Source organism: Antechinus flavipes, chromosome 2 (genome assembly GCF_016432865.1).
Source record: "Antechinus flavipes isolate AdamAnt ecotype Samford, QLD, Australia chromosome 2, AdamAnt_v2, whole genome shotgun sequence".
Classification (NCBI taxonomy): domain Eukaryota; kingdom Metazoa; phylum Chordata; class Mammalia; order Dasyuromorphia; family Dasyuridae; genus Antechinus; species Antechinus flavipes.
The window spans coordinates 569,964,578-569,981,909 of record NC_067399.1 but is presented as its reverse complement, the minus strand read 5'-3'; the positions used below and the strand labels follow the sequence as shown (position 1 = coordinate 569,981,909).

Genomic DNA, 17,332 nt, shown 5'->3' with positions numbered 1-17,332 from the left:
AGTCAGAAGGATCTGAGTTCAGATACAGCCTCAGGTACTTAATGCTTCCTAGCTGTGTGACTCTGGGCAAGTCATTTAGCCCTAATTGCCACACACACACATACACATGCGCGCACATCCCCAAAAAAGTAAGAGAGTGTGTGTGTGTGTGTGTGTGTGTGTGTGTGTGTGTACTAGTTGTTTAATAATACCTAATTATTTTTCATTTGACAGAATACTTTTATGTACATTAATTCATTTGATCATGACGATACTCTAGGCAGGTATTATTATCCTGTTTTACAAACAGGAAGAAACCAGGACTTAGAGTGATAAAGTAAATAATGGTTACATTTCCCATTAACAAACTGCTAGTTCAGATTTGAGCAAAAAAAAATTCTATTTCAGAATCTTAAATTAACTGTTCTGGACTACAGTGATTCACATTAGATTATTTTCAAAATAGCTGATTTTCTTGAGTTCATATACTAGTTTCATAATATCTCTACATAAATACCAAATAATTAATTCATCACTATAGAAATCATCTATCTAATATTTGCTGTTTCTTATGTTAAAATTCTTCAAAATCATGATTCTGAATTTCTGCAAGTTGGTGGATGTTAGAAATGTGATGGGAGGAGGGGGGAAGAAAGCAACTCTGTTTGTTTTTATGGAAGAATAAGATTTTATCTTCCTACCCTTGCAGCAGAATCCAAGAGAGGGCTTTAACCTGGAATATCCAGAAGAGGACTACATATATAACCTGTTCAGCAGTTAATTATAAATCTTAATTTAAAATTACTATGACTCCAAGTTCCATTATAACATCATCAACCTTTGATTTTAGGAGTTAATCAAAAACTTGAAATAGGGTTATTTGGTGAATTCAGCATGAAAGAAAATGTAGATCATGTTTGTAGGGAAAGAAAAAGCATCATGTGTTTGATTTGTTTTGTCTGTACAGAGTAGTATAATTCAAAGATCTTGGGGTTATTTTTCATTTCTTTATAATCTTGTTGCCTCTCTGTAAGCCTTCCTGTTATAGCCATAAAAGAGAGTTCTGGATTGTTGGCTGTTTAGTTAAGGGATGGGTAGGGTTGTGGCTGTTACTTAAATCTAAAGAATGTGAAACTAAAAATAACATTTTCACAGAGATGTTTTTAGATAATGGGAAAAATCTGTAGTAAGCTTTGCAAATTGTTGTACTCTCTTATTTCCTCCTAGAGAGTAAAATTGAAAATTAGGTTGGGATTAGGATGGAGGTCATGTTTTTCTTAGTTATCAGTTTTTAGGTAGAATCACTACATTTTGAATGCTCATTTTTCTGCCAGTCCCCCAAAATTAAACTCGTTATTAAGAATATGTTTTTAATTTTATGGTGTTCGGTACACTAGAGACCTAGCAATTATTCCATTGGGATTTTAATGTTCTTATTTTTCTTCCTTTGCTCTGCTGCTTTGGGAAATGTTTTATTTCCCTAATAGAGTATGCACAAAACATAATTGTTTCCTAAACAGGTGAATGATCTTTCAAATAATTTTAATTTTGGTTTAATCTTAAACCAGGGGCTTTTTTGTTTACTTATGAAAGAGAAACATTTCTTCCTTATAATCTGGCCTCAAATATTGTCAGTCTAAATGAAACTCAACTTAATCCAAACAGCTTCACAGATTTTGATAACAACTTTTAATGTTTTCTAGCATAATTATTATTCCAGTCATTCCAGGCATCTTGTTTTTCCAATATACGCTTCTATTTGGTATTGATTTTTTTTTTCACACCCTACCCTCTCAGAAATGAAAAGCCAGTTTATGATTATCATTCCATTTTCATTCATTAAGCTGCTGTAGAAAAGAATTTCTTCATTACATTGTGCCTGCTCGCTTAGATGACTGTCTTTCAGAATACTTAACCTGGGCCCTTTTGTTTCCATGGTTGCCTTTTTCTAACAGTGAACAATGAGCCAATTGTGTATTTGATACCCTGACTGGATAAAAAAAAATTGCCCAGGTGAAGTAGAAGTGGCTGTTTGCAAATTTAATATTCAGCAAATCTAGGAAAAATAGCAGATATTCATTTAAGATTTTATTTCTGAGCAATAAGTTAATTTATGGAAACTGGAAAAAAAATATTTCCCTTCCAGTTGAGAACAACCAAGACCTACCAATTCATCATCCAGTCCCTTGTCATGTTCTACATTAAATTACTTAAGAAGAGAAAAAGTTAATTTAACAAAAGTCTTAACAATCTAAAGCACTAAAAGAAGAGCAGAATTGACCAACAGAAAACTATAATCCTAACAACATGCCTCAGAGAAATGTAAACACTAATGGCATGTCAAAATGCCATGGAATTAATGCTGGGCATAAATTCAGCACAGTTACAATACAGCAGGAAATAGTTCTGTGGCAAAAAGCTTCTATAGATAACATTGCCATTATCTTTGCAAGCAGTCTGGCAGTATGGGGGTTTTTTGTTTTTGTTTTGGAAAAAGCCATTATCTTTAGGTCAGCAGGGGAAGTGACGTTGCTGGGGGGACTTGGGAATAAACCATTTGGGGGGAGTGTGTGCTGCAATTGGAGACTTTCCTCACCTTCTTAGCCTACCATTCTACTCCCACTTTCCTTTCTGAGTTAAAAGGTAATTGAACATAGAGTTGGAATCAGCAGTGGGATAAATGTCAGGGAAGCAGTTCTTCCCACACCAGGCCAGTGGATTGGGGCCAAAAGCAGCTCGTGTTACCTTTGCCCATTAAACCCACCCAGAAACCAGCTCCACTTTCTCTCTTCTCTACTATCATTTTAAAAGAGATCAGCAGGGTTTCACCTATCTACTCTAGCAATTTCATCCATGTCATGAATAGATTGTTTGGGAGGTGAGAAAATGGCCCTCTCACCACTTCTTCCCAGAGATACATTTTCCTGGAATGTGACTGTGATTATATGGTACACATAGGCCAAGACTTTGGGGGATTTAAGGTGTTTTCATTTATTTAATTTACCTGAAACAGCCTCAGTGGTGGGTGAGTATAACAAACTAGGACAAGGAGATATGAAATCAAAATCTATAAAATTGCAAAAGGAAAATTTATTATGGATTAATAGAATAAACTTGTTTAAATCCCTGATCTAGGGGATAAAAGTATGCTTAGATAAATGATAAAAATTGGTTTATAGGTCAAAAAATAAATTCAAGGAACTTATTATCACCAAGAAGTTATACAGACTGAAAATAAAGATATACAAAAAAGGGAATTAGAAAAATCCATAATGAATTATTAAGCAAAACAAGAATATCTTCAGCATATTCCCACTTTTTTTGAGATTTACATTGAGGAGGGCAATCATACCTACTCAAAACAATATTGGGCTGACTAGTATATGACTCAACATGGCAATTCTTATGTTAATGTAGGAAATAGTGGCAGCACTGGACATGCAGATTATTTTACCTCGTATTACTATTCCTGAAGGGTATTTTTTATTGTCTTTGGTTTGGTAGTTTTATTTAGACATTTGCTTAAAATAAGTTCATGATAAGTGTAATTTTATTTTACTAGTCAAAATGAAATCAACATGGTCTAATTTGGATTTCTTTGGTCATATTTCTAGGGTTTCTAATACGAGCAGAAAGACATCTTCTAAAAGTAAATCCTCAAATGCATTTGGATCCAATTCAACATCTTATAATTCTCAAGTATCTTCAGGAGCCAGTAGAAAATTAGGGATTATGGCTCCACCAGTACCTAAAAATAGACCATTCCTTCAACCATCATACTCATTTTTATAACAATCAAATACAAATGTGCATAGTTCATATTTTTGTATCTGTCATCATCTGACCTGCACTGACTATAACAATAATTGTGCTATACTTCAGCTTGTGAATTTTATTTTTGATAAAGTATATGTTATTTAAACTTTAGAGATCTTTTCAGTTATTTTGGATCTTTTGTGGGGTAAAAACAGACACTTCTTTCAGATACTCATGGTTTACTGTTATTATATGTACCATGGCCATTGTTCAAAATAATCTGTAGCAAATAAAGTTTTCTAAAATCCTGTGGTTGCTCTGGTTTCCCTTTTCAGAGGTACTGCAAATACATGGGTTTCCCCAACAAGTTTCTAGCCCTGATCCTTCTCTGAAGCTCTAGTACCACTGACTATCTACTGGGTGCCATCATTTCATCTTTTTAAATTTATGGTGTCTAAAAATTAATACTCCCTGCTTCCCCAAGTACAAAATATCTTCTCTTTTACTTATTTGAATTAATTCTTATTTTTCCTGCATTTTTGTCTGTAAAAGACATGTTTGATATATTTGCCTTCTTATATTTATTTGCAATTTCTCTGCACCCTAACACATGATCAGTTTTGTTTTGTTTTGTTTTTTAGTTCTTTGTGAGGCTTAAAAAAATAGTTAAATTCTTTAGTGGTTCTCATTTAGAAGCATTGTACATCATTAAGTTTTAATTTCTCCAATAATTTGTTCTATTCTATACATTTCCTTTAATTTATCTTTTTTAATTTTGTCTAACTGTAAAAAGAATGTTAAAATCTATTGTTTTTATTGTCTATCTTTTTTCAATTTAATGTTTACTTTTATGATTTTAGGTGCTGTGTCATTTGTAACATGTTTTAAATAATTTTTAATTCATTGTGTAGCGTTCATTTAAACATAATTCAATTTCCTTGTTCATTTCAATTTGTATCATAAAATTTTATTTTTACATTGTCTGAAATCATACTTAGAACTCCTGCTTCTTTAAATTTACCTGGTGCATATCAAGTTTTATTCCAGCTCCATTTTCATTTTAAGTATGTCTACTTTTTAGTTGCTTTCCTTGTAGGCAACAGATTGTAGTGGTTTGTGTTCTTATCCATCTATTTTCTTATTTAATCCATTCATATTTAAAAGCATAAGACTTAAATTTGTGGTTTTTTTTCCTATTTCTATTTCTTATACTAGTTTTAATTTGGATTTTTTTTTAAATTTTGGGTTCCTCTTAAGTAAGGACTTTGTCCCTAAAATCAAAGACACTACTTTGATGTGTCCCATATTCCCATAGAGTCTCTTTTTCCCTTCACCTCTTCATCCCTCTTGTTTTTGCTACATCTTTCTCCAGTTGGGAGTTTTACTTATTTATTTTTATTAACTAATTCTTCTTTTTTCCTCCGTCAGAAATGATTAATTCTAAATTCTTTTTTCCCTTTCTGCTTATGCTTCATTGTTCCCCTCCCCATCCCCTTTTTAAGGATAATTTTACTTTGCTCTATTCATTGTTGGTTTTACTTAATTTTTTTTGGTAGGCCATTATATTTGTGGAGGGTTCTTGCCCAGGGAAACCTGAAGCTTCTGCCCCAGTTTTTTTAAAGAGAGGAAAACAGGAGTTCAAGATTTGTCCCAGGAGTAGCTATCCCATGTCAAGGCTAGGCAGTATTAGAACTCGGGACTCATGACTACTGGTCTCCGGTGTTTGTTTTGTCTTTTTTTTTTTTTAATTTTACACTTAAATAAAAAAATTAGAAAAGAAAAGAAAACCTGGCCCTATATATAGCAGACCACAACAGGGATTCAATACAAAACAAATTTCCATTTCAAGAAAACCTATATAATAAATGCTATACACTGTTTTCAAAGAAAGCTTCCTTGTTGGTTTTCTTTTGTTCCCTGCTATGCTCTTTATATTTTTTCCCCTCTCCTCCTATTTTACCCTAAAGAAGGCTACAATTAAACATGAATACACACACACACACACACCCCTAGATATAGATAACTAAATGTATACATATATACTCATACATATATGTAAGATCATACTATGTATAGTTCCTCCGATCCCCTGTTTCTCTGAAAGTAGATAGCATCTTCCTTCATTAGTCAGAGTCATTCCTTGTTTTTCTAAATCAACTCATTTCCTACACTACAGCAAAATTCCTCTCTGGATTCAAACAGTATCTTCCTTCAGAGGATCTTTGAGGTTAATTTGTCATTGACTATAATTGTAGGAATGATTTGGTTGCCCAAAATTGTTCTTAAAACAATACTGCTGTTACTGTACTGTACTGTTCTCTTGGTTCTGCTTGTTTTATTAATTATTTTGTGGCAGTTTCTGCCTGCTTTACTAAAATCATAGAACTAATTTCTGTTATAGAAGAGTACTATTCCATCATGAACATATATCGTAATTTGTTTAGCTATTCTCCAATTGATGGTCATCCTCAATTTCCAATTCTTTGCCACCACAGAGAACTGCTTTCAATAGTTTAGAACATGTAGGTTCTTTTCCATTTTCCCTAATCATCTTGGGAAATAAACCTAATACTGTTATTGCTGGGGCAAAGGTTATAAGCAGCTTAATAACTTCTCTTTGGGCCATCTCACTACTAAATGGCTGGATCAGTTCATAGTGAATTATAGTCCCAATTTTTCCATATTCCCTCTAATATTTGTCATTTTTCCCTTCTATCATTTTAGCCTAATAGGTGTAAAATGATATTCAAGGATGTTTTAATTTGCTTTTTTTTTTTTTCCCCCTGAGGCATTTGGGGTTAAATGACTTGCCCAGGGTCACACAGCTAGGAAGTATTAAATATCTGAGGCTGGATTTTTAACTTGAGTCCTCTTGACTTCAGGGTCAGTACCCTATCCACTGCACCATCTAGCTGACTGCATTTTTCTAATCATGATTTAGAACATTTTTCCATATGATTAAATTGTTTTTATCTGTTTATCAGGAAACTGCCTATTTATATCCTTTGACTATCAATTAGGGAATGACATGCATTCTTATAGATTTGACAAAGTTCTTTATATATTTTAGATATGAGACCTTTATCTGAAGAACTGTCTAAAAAATTTTTCCCCCATTTTCCTGCTTTCCTTCCAGTCTTGGCCATATTTGTTTATTTGTGCAGAAACTTTTTAATTTAATGTCTTCAAAATTATACATTTTACATCTCGCAACATTCTTATCTCGTTTGTTTGTAAACTGTTCACCTGTCCATTAGTCTGATGGATAATAAGCTCCTAGTTCTTCAGATTTTCTTGTAATATTTCCTTTTTTATCCAGGTCATGCATCCATTTTGAACTTATGTTGGTAAATAGTATAAGATATTTCTGCCAGATACTTTCCATTTTTCTCAACAATTTTTACCAAATGGTAATTCTTATCCCTAAAACTCAATCTTTATACTTGTCAAATAATGGATAACTATATTCATTTAAGATCTGGTACCGACAAACTTACTTCCTTGACATTTTTTTCCATTAGTTCCTTTCATATTTTTAACCTTTTGTTCTTCCAAATGAATTATTTTTTCTAGCTTTGTAAAATAATTTTTGATAATTTATTGGGATATATAGATTAATTTTGGTAAAATTGTCATTTTTATTGGTCCTGCCTATCCATGAGTGGTTACTATTTCTCCACTAATTTAAATTTGATTTTTTTTGTGTACAAAGGCTTTTTTTTTTTTTAATTTTACACTTAAATAAAAAAATTAGAAAAGAAAAGAAAACCTGGCCCTATATATAGCAGACCACAACAGGGATTCAATACAAAACAAATTTCCATTTCAAGAAAACCTATATAATAAATGCTATACACTGTTTTCAAAGAAAGCTTCCTTGTTGGTTTTCTTTTGTTCTCTGCTATGCTCTTTATATTTTTTCCCCTCTCCTCCTATTTTACCCTAAAGAAGGCTACAATTAAACATGAATACACACACACACACACACCCCTAGATATAGATAACTAAATGTATACATATATACTCATACATATATGTAAGATCATATAGTTCCTCCGATCCCCTGTTTCTCTGAAAGTAGATAGCATCTTCCTTCATTAGTCAGAGTCATTCCTTGTTTTTCTAAATCAACTCATTTCCTACACTACAGCAAAATTCCTCTCTGGATTCAAACAGTATCTTCCTTCAGAGGATCTTTGAGGTTAATTTGTCATTGACTATAATTGTAGGAATGATTTGGTTGCCCAAAATTGTTCTTAAAACAATACTGCTGTTACTGTACTGTACTGTTCTCTTGGTTCTGCTTGTTTTATTAATTATTTTGTGGCAGTTTCTGCGTGCTTTACTAAAATCATAAAACTAATTTCTGTTATAGAAGAGTACTATTCCATCATGAACATATATCGTAATTTGTTTAGCTATTCTCCAATTGATGGTCATCCTCAATTTCCAATTCTTTGCCACCACAGAGAACTGCTTTCAATAGTTTAGAACATGTAGGTTCTTTTCCATTTTCCCTAATCATCTTGGGAAATAAACCTAATACTGTTATTGCTGGGGCAAAGGTTATAAGCAGCTTAATAACTTCTCTTTGGGCCATCTCACTACTAAATGGCTGGATCAGTTCATAGTGAATTATAGTCCCAATTTTTCCATATTCCCTCTAATATTTGTCATTTTTCCCTTCTATCATTTTAGCCTAATAGGTGTAAAATGATATTCAAGGATGTTTTAATTTGCTTTTTTTTTCCCCCTGAGGCATTTGGGGTTAAACGACTTGCCCAGGGTCACACAGCTAGGAAGTATTAAATATCTGAGGCTGGATTTTTAACTTGAGTCCTCTTGACTTCAGGGTCAGTACCCTATCCACTGCACCATCTAGCTGACTGCATTTTTCTAATCATGATTTAGAACATTTTTCCATATGATTAAATTGTTTTTATCTGTTTATCAGGAAACTGCCTATTTATATCCTTTGACTATCAATTAGGGAATGACATGCATTCTTATAGATTTGACAAAGTTCTTTATATATTTTAGATATGAGACCTTTATCTGAAGAACTGTCTAAAAAATTTTTCCCCCATTTTCCTGCTTTCCTTCCAGTCTTGGCCATATTTGTTTATTTGTGCAGAAACTTTTTAATTTAATGTCTTCAAAATTATACATTTTACATCTCGCAACATTCTTATCTCGTTTGTTTGTAAACTGTTCACCTGTCCATTAGTCTGATGGATAATAAGCTCCTAGTTCTTCAGATTTTCTTGTAATATTTCCTTTTTTATCCAGGTCATGCATCCATTTTGAACTTATGTTGGTAAATAGTATAAGATATTTCTGCCAGATACTTTCCATTTTTCTCAACAATTTTTACCAAATGGTAATTCTTATCCCTAAAACTCAATCTTTATACTTGTCAAATAATGGATAACTATATTCATTTAAGATCTGGTACCGACAAACTTACTTCCTTGACATTTTTTTCCATTAGTTCCTTTCATATTTTTAACCTTTTGTTCTTCCAAATGAATTATTTTTTCTAGCTTTGTAAAATAATTTTTGATAATTTATTGGGATATATAGATTAATTTTGGTAAAATTGTCATTTTTATTGGTCCTGCCTATCCATGAGTGGTTACTATTTCTCCACTAATTTAAATTTGATTTTTTTTGTGTACAAAGGCTTTTTTTTTTTTTTAATAATTTTGTTTATATAGATCCCGGATTTGTTTTGTTAGAGATATTCCCAGGTATTTTATACTATCTCGAGTTATTTTAAATGGGATCTCTAATTCTCTCTTCCTGTAGAATCCTCTAAGAATGCTGATGATTTGTGTGGGCTTACTTTATATTCTGCTATTTTGCTAAAATTATTAATTTTTTGGTTGAGATGATTTTCCAAGTATATCATATCATCTACAAAATGAGATAGTTTTATTATCTCATTCCCTATTCTGATTCCTTCTATTTCTTTTTGCTATTGCTAATAGTGCAATAAAATTTTTATTAATGTTCTTCCTTTTCTATTCTAAGTGTTTATTCTTTCATTAGTGGCTTATTTTGATCCTTGTATTTCAACATAATTGGTTTCGTAGAAATATGTATGTGTTATAAATATGTATATATTTCTATATATAATACAAATAAGTATATTATAAACATATAAGCTTATAAGAAACCAATGCATTTAAAATTACTCTTAGAAGACCAGGATAAAATTAAGTTAAGAACTCTTGGTGTAAAGGTACTAAAGGAAGAGTATTTCCTCTCCATGAAATTCCCAAGTGCTGTCTGTAAACCATCTCAGAGTAGAATAAGTTTAGGGATATTAAATTCTCAAGGGCACAACCCCCATCTCCTTGATTTCAAAGACTGGTCTCCCTGGTCTTGGAATTCAGTGGATAAATTTTTTTTTCAGTTTTTTTCACTAATAATAGCATATAACATAGACCTTAGGCTTTCTTACAACAATCCTCTGACATAGTAATCTGGTAGAACCTTGTTAGCTACTCTTCCCATGAAATGTTATGTATAGAAGCTGATTAAACTGTCATCAGGACTCTAATCTCCCAGCCATGTTAAAAATTTTAAAACCCTGGCTACTTAGATCAAAAGACATGTGACCTCTCTGTTCTCTAGAATCCTAAAAGATAATATATCTGTCCTCCCTCCAACCCATGAATCCCTGGGTATAATATAGTAGAAAGAGTTGAAATCAGATGAGCTGTGTTCTAGTTCCAACTCAGACATTTAGCAGTTATGATCCCAAGAAAATTACTAAATTTTTTTGTGTGTACCTTATTTTCCTTATTCAGAAAAAGGCTTCCTGCCTGAAGAAAGCTAAGGTCATCAGGTAACACCAAAATCTAGCCTTTCTGTCTCTTTGGCAAAAATCTTGTGAGCTAACTTTGGGGTATGTTTAATTCTTTGCTTAGAAAGCTATTATCTTCAGTTAAAATAGGCACAGGGTTTTAGTGACTTAAAGTCAGGAAAGACTGGTTTTAAGGCCTGCCTTTGATAAACACAATCATTGTAACTGCTAGTTAAGTCACCCTAGTGTCCAGGGCAGTCTCCAAAATGACATGCAGATCTCCATTAAAAGGATTTCCACATCAGAAATTCTCTACACTGATAAAATCAAGTGTTTGGACCCAAAATGATGAGCATTGAGCATCTTTCTACCCTCTAATGTTATAGCCCAATTTACAACTTGGCTACAACTCACCCCCAGGTAGAAATACTACTGTTTCACTGGCAGAAGAGCAGTCTGGTCTTCCCCATAATATCTCCCTGAACTCCCCACCTAGAGGGAAGAGGCAACCCAACCTTATTACCTGTCTGCTTGTGATCCATAATTATTTTCAACCGCCAGGAGCTATCCTTCCAGTTTAGAAAAGATGTCTCCCTGGACCTACCAGTCATTTCTTATCTTCCTAAAAATGTATCAATTTGAGCATCTTTTAGAGGTTCCCTCCCTCCTCCTGATGGAAAGGCACTTAACTAACACCTTTACATCCTGTTTACCTTTCTGTTCCTTAGATGAGCTGAGAAAAACCAGAGTGAGACTTCATGGATCAGGGAGATTAGAAACAACATGTAGTAGTCATCTATTTTAATAGCTGCCCATTACATCTCAATACTGCCACCTTAAATTTGTTTTGTAAGTTGTAAGTTCTGTAGTTTCAGTCATGTCCAACTCTTTGTGACCCTATCAGGGGTTTTCTTGGCAAAGAGATTAGAACAAAAGTTAAACATGGCCAGAGTCACAAAACTAGTAAGTGTCTAAGGCCAGATTTAAACTCAAGAAAATGAGTCTGTCCTGATTTCTAAACTTGATACTTCCATTAGCTGCCCATTAATGTTCAAATATATGCAAACATTCAAATACATCCATGAATGAGAGCCAGACAGTATAAGTAAAATCATAAGTGATAAAGCCAAACAAAGCAAAAAAGAGCCAAAACTAGCAAAGCATGGGGAGAAAAAGTACACTTTAGTCCTTGCAACTGTATTCTTCTGTTACCAGTAGATCAAGTTGACAAGCATTTATTAAATAACTGGTATATGACAGGCAGATTCTCTGCATCATTTCCTATGTCTTATTGCTGTTTGAAGTTATTTTCTATGTATGGTTGCATTTAATCTCTATACTGTTCCTTGGGTTCTTTTTATGATTTACATTATTTCATATAAACATCCTATTTTTTTATTCATCTGTGTCATTCTTTATAGTGCATTAATGTTCCATTATGTTCATATACCACATTTACTTAATTATTCCCCAATATTCAAATATTAGGTTTTTCACATTACACATAGTACTACTATAAGTTTTTTTTTTTTTTTTTACAAGTAGGTCTTTTTCTGTCACTACCTTACTTTAATCACAAACCTAAAAGTGGGATTTATGGGTTAAGGAGTATGAATTTGTAGTTTACTTACCATTGTTGTCTGAAATGATGGAACTACTTCATAGTTCCAGTAGCAATGAATTAGCAAGTCTCTTTTCCCACTTCTCTGCCAATAATGAATTTTGTCTTCATTAACTGTCTTTTGTCAGTTTGGGTGTGAAGTAGTTCTCACAGTTGTTTTTACTTCTAATTTCTATCTTTTGCCATGCTATCTTCATAATTTCTCCCTCTGTCTACTTCCATTCACACAGCCTCTACTTTAATTTAGGTCCTCATGTCTTACCCAGACTAATTTTTTTTTTAATCTTAATTGCTCACTCTGCTTCCAGACTATCTTATCCAATTCTTTACACGGTTGCCTAATGTAGATCTGGCCTAAACTGGATCTAGCTATGTCAGCCCCTTTCACAACTTTCAATGACTCCCTGTTGCTCCTAGGATAAACTGCAAAATCCTCAACCTGATATTCTAGGACTTCAACCATCTGGCTCCCCTTACTTCATCTCTTTTCATATTACTCTTCTTCACTTATTATTCTTTTTTTTGTTTGTTTTTTTTTTCCTGGAAGGATTTATTTTTCTTTCCTCTATACAGTCTATATTCTAGCCAAACCAGCTTACTTCATGTTCTATGTACAAGAACTGTATTTCCCACCTATGTGCCATTGCCTTTCATGTATAAAACATTTTTACCCCATATTTTCTTCTTTTTCTTTTTTATTTCATTTTTAATTTTTTATAATATTTTATTTTTCCAAGTATAATTTTCAACTTCATCTTTGCAAAACCTTCTGTTCCAAATTTTTCTCCCCTTTCTTCCTCCTTCCCTTTCCCCAAGACAGCAAGGTTAAACATGTGCAATTCTTCTAGACATATTTCCATATTCATCATGCTGCACAAGAAAAATCAGATCAAAATTCTCTTATTCTTTATATATAACATTCCATCTCCAAACCTCTGCAAAAATCTGGAATTCACTATGTTCTTTGACTTCACAGAATGCCTTACTTCCTTCAAAGCACTACCTTCGAGTACTACCTCCTACTTAAGACATTTCCTGAAATTCCCCTCACCTCAGTTGTTGCATTCCTCCCTTCTCAAGATTACTTTGTAAATACTTCGAATTTATATGTGTATGTGTCTATGTTGTCTCTCTCCAGTAAAATGTTAGCTTCTTAAGGAGAGTACCATTTATTTTTGTCTTTCTATATTGATATAATGCTTTGTGTATTTTAATAAATGTTTGTTGTTATTCTTTTTTACATATTACTTTTCGGATGATTTGTTGATAATTTGTGTTTATTCTTTCATGAACTGCCTGTTCATGTTCTTATTTGATTATTTACCTAATATTGACTAGCTCTTGTTCTTTTTTTTTTTTTTCAGGGAAAATAAGGGAATAAGCACTTATATAGGTACTTATATAGTGTTAAGCTCTGTACAAGTTTTATCTCATTTGATTCTTACAACAGCCCTGAGAATTAGCTGCTATTATCCCCATTTTACAGTTGAAACCATCTATACAATAGATTTTTTTGTCTGACTTTTTTCAGAAATATTTAATATAATTTTTTCAGTCTACATCCTTTCCTTTTCTGGATGCATTGACTTTATTTGTATAAAATCTTTAAACAAAATGTCTCATGGTTTTCTTTATATCAAAAAATGATTATTCTTTTCCATATCCATTAGGAAAAGCATACCTTATTATTCTCAAAAGGTTTTTTTATGGTATTTTTTTGTAACAAACCTTTGGTCCATTGTGAATTTTTTGTGGCAGGTGGTATAATATGTTGTCCTAGCTCCTTTTTTTTTTTTTTCAGTAAAATACTATATAGTTTTCCCAATGGTCTTGAGAGAATAATGAAATTTTTCCCAAATAATTTATGTTTTTGGACATATAGAACAAAAGACTGTCTTACACATTTTATTCTAGGTTTTGCTTGTCTAATCTTTTCTACTGATCTCCTTTTTTCTTCAGTACTAAATAATTTTGGTAATTACTACACTGTAATACTTTGAAATAATAATAAGCCTTTTTCTTTCCTGATATATTATTTCTCTGATGTTCTTGACATTTTATCTTTCCATGTGCACTTTATTTTATCCAGTTTCATAATGTATTCCTTCGGGGGTTTGATAGTCTCATTATTAATTTTATAAGCTAGTTTGGGTAGTTTTGTCCTTTTTTATTTATATTAGCCTGGCCAAGCTATGAACACTGAGTAATTCCAATTATTTAGTTCTTTTTCATAAAAATTGTTTTGGGGTAATATTTATGCAAATCTTATTGTGTCTTCATAGGTTTACACTTAAAACTTTTAATTCATTTTGTTATTGTAAATAGTATTTCTATTTAACTGTATTCTGCTGTAAGTAGTATTTCTTTTTTCCTGGGGTTTATTTGTAATGTATAATATGCTAATGATTTTGAAAGTTTATCTTATTTACTTCTAATTTCCTAGAAGTATTTGTTTCAGTTAATTTTGTTTGTTAATTGTCTTTGTTCTTCATAAATCATCATAATATCTACAGAAATACTTTATTCTCTTTTTGCCAGTGTTCATTCCTTTAATTTCTTTTTCTTGTGTTTTATAGTTTCAGATAGATGCTTTTTACCATATTTAGAAAAAATCCTTAGGTTCCTTTGTTTGAGATGTGATTAGTTGGTTGTTGTTGATTTTTATATTGACTATGTTTTTTTTTAATCTTTTTTGCATTTCTTGATATGATCACTAAGTTTTTATTGTTTTGATAGTTAAGTGATCAATTATGCTAGTTGTCTTCCTAATCTTGTTCCATCCTTAAATTGCTGGTGCAAATATAGCATCATGTAGTAAAAAAATATTTGTTGATAATCTTCTTTATTTCTCTTAGTGTAATTTGTTCCTTCTCTCTTTTTTATTCTAGTATTTTAATTTTTCCCTCTCTTTCATTAAATTGGCTAATAGCTATCAGTTTTATTGATCATTTCAGTCCTTTGTTTTTTATTAATCAGGTTGTTTGTTTTTAATTTTGTTTATTTTATGTCTCATTTTGAAAATGTCCTTATTTTTTCTCATTTGCAACTTAACCAGATGATATAAAAGAAATGAGGTAGAGGGACAGCTAGTTGATGTAGTGGATACCGCACCAGCCCTGAAATCAGAAGGATCTGAGTTGAAATATGGCCTCAAGACACTCTACTTCCTGCATGTGTGACCCTGAGCAAGTCACTTAACCCCATTTGCCTCAAAAAAAAAAAAAAAAAGAAAGAAAGAAAGAAATGAGATCGAATATCATTCATACCATTATGTTGTCCCATATATATATATATATATATATATTTTTTTTTTTAATTCTACACTTAACCAACATCAAGTAGGATGAGGGAGGGAACAAGAACTAATATAGCACTTTTTATATGCCAGGCACAGCACTAAGTGCTTTACACATATTTAGTTTAATGCTTACAACAACCCTGAAAGAAAGAATTGGAAACTGAGGGGATACTGCTTGCAAAAGAAACCAGGAAAGTCCTCCATGAGCTCAAGGAAAGTGAAATGAACTGTGTACAATGTTGTGGGATGATCAGTTGTCAATGACTTTGTTATTCTCAGCAATGCAATGATCCAAGACTACTCTGAAGAACTTAAAATTTAAAAAAAAAAAATGCTATCCATACCCAAAGAACTGATTGTGTCTGAATAGAGATTGAAGCATACTTTTTTAAAACTTTATGAGAATTATGGAAATGTTTTTCATAACTTCATATGTGCCTTCTCAATGGGGGAAGAGGAGAGAGAGAGAGAGAATCTGGAACTCAAATTTAAAAAAAAAAGTTTAAAAAATTTCACATGTAGCTGGGAAAAATAAAAATGTTAAATCAAAAAACTAAAATAACATAGATAAACCATTTTTTTTAAAAAACCCTGCAAGATGAATATTTCCACATAAAAAGCAGAACAGAAAAAAGACAACATGTGGAACTGCCAATCTATATTATGAACAGCTTGCTTTTCTCTAAGCAAATAATAAATTTAACATGTTATCTCCAAAATTGTCCTGCTTGTCTGTTTCCTACTAACCTTTTATTCTGCTCTCATCTGTACATTTTTTAATGTGTTTCAATGACTGTTGAAATCCAGTTCCAGTGAAAACTAAGAGTGTGAAAACCCTACCTGAGGCCAGGCGGAAGATATGCTTTGGCGTCTTGCTTTATTAATCTGAAATATACCCATAGACTAGTGAGCAACATAAGCTCCCTTCAGTTGACATCATTATCCCTCCAGGGTTAATGAACATTCCATACTTTGACATTTCAGTATGGACCCCATCCATCAATACCAAGATACTTATCAACATAGAACTATAAATAGCCTAGTTGTGATGCTCATCAACATCAACAGAATTGTAGATAACTTCAAATGTTTTATCAATACCAAGGTACTTTTTGAAACAGTAGTAAATAGCAGAAATTATCACATTAATGCATATTTACCTCAAGTATGTCTTCATTGTTGAGGGGTAAATAGTATACTTAAAAACATCTTGTTTCTATTGAATGCATTCTCCATCAAGATATCCTGATTTTTCCCCATATGTCTTTATAATATTAGGGAGATGGTAAGCCAGTATGGACATGGACCTGCTAGCCTTCAACAAATGACTGACCCTCTTTTCTTAATTTTTTTTCCTGATGCAATTGGGATTAAGTGACTTGCCCAGGATCACACAACCAGAAAGTGTTGTGTCTTTTCTAATTTTAAAAATTTTTGATAACTTATCACTAGCTCTCCCCTCCTCACTCTCCACTCCCACTCCCCCATTAAAAGAAAAATAATTTCCTTGCATCAGATATGGTTACACAAAGCAAATACCCACACTGACTATACCCAAAAAGGTACCTCTCACTCTGCACAGAGATAGGTAATGTGTTTTCTCACTAGAATCCCTCCTTGGTTACTATATTGATCTAAGTTCGTAAATTTTTCAAAGCTATATTACTTATATATATATATTTTTTTCAAAGCTATATTACATATATATATATATATATAAAACCAAAGTTATTTTGGTTTTATGTTAAGTTCTCTTACTCGTTCTGGTTCTGCTCACTTGATTCTGCATTAATTTATACTGGTGGTATCATTGGGTCAAATGCACAATTAAATGATTTCCAAATTGCTTCCCAGACTAGCTAGACCA

General features: G+C 32.4%; 1 protein-coding gene across 1 annotated transcript in view; it reads left to right on the top strand.

Annotated features, from left to right (window-relative positions):
* Positions 1-4,043, top strand: part of BLM (BLM RecQ like helicase) — a 61,873-nt gene extending 57,830 nt beyond the window's left edge. The window contains exon 22 of the mRNA XM_051981139.1: positions 3,594-4,043. Coding sequence (XP_051837099.1) covers positions 3,594-3,771 — 178 coding nt within the window. The 3' untranslated portion in view covers positions 3,772-4,043. The remainder of the gene's footprint in view (positions 1-3,593) is intronic.
* The last annotated feature ends 13,289 nt before the right edge of the window (positions 4,044-17,332 follow it).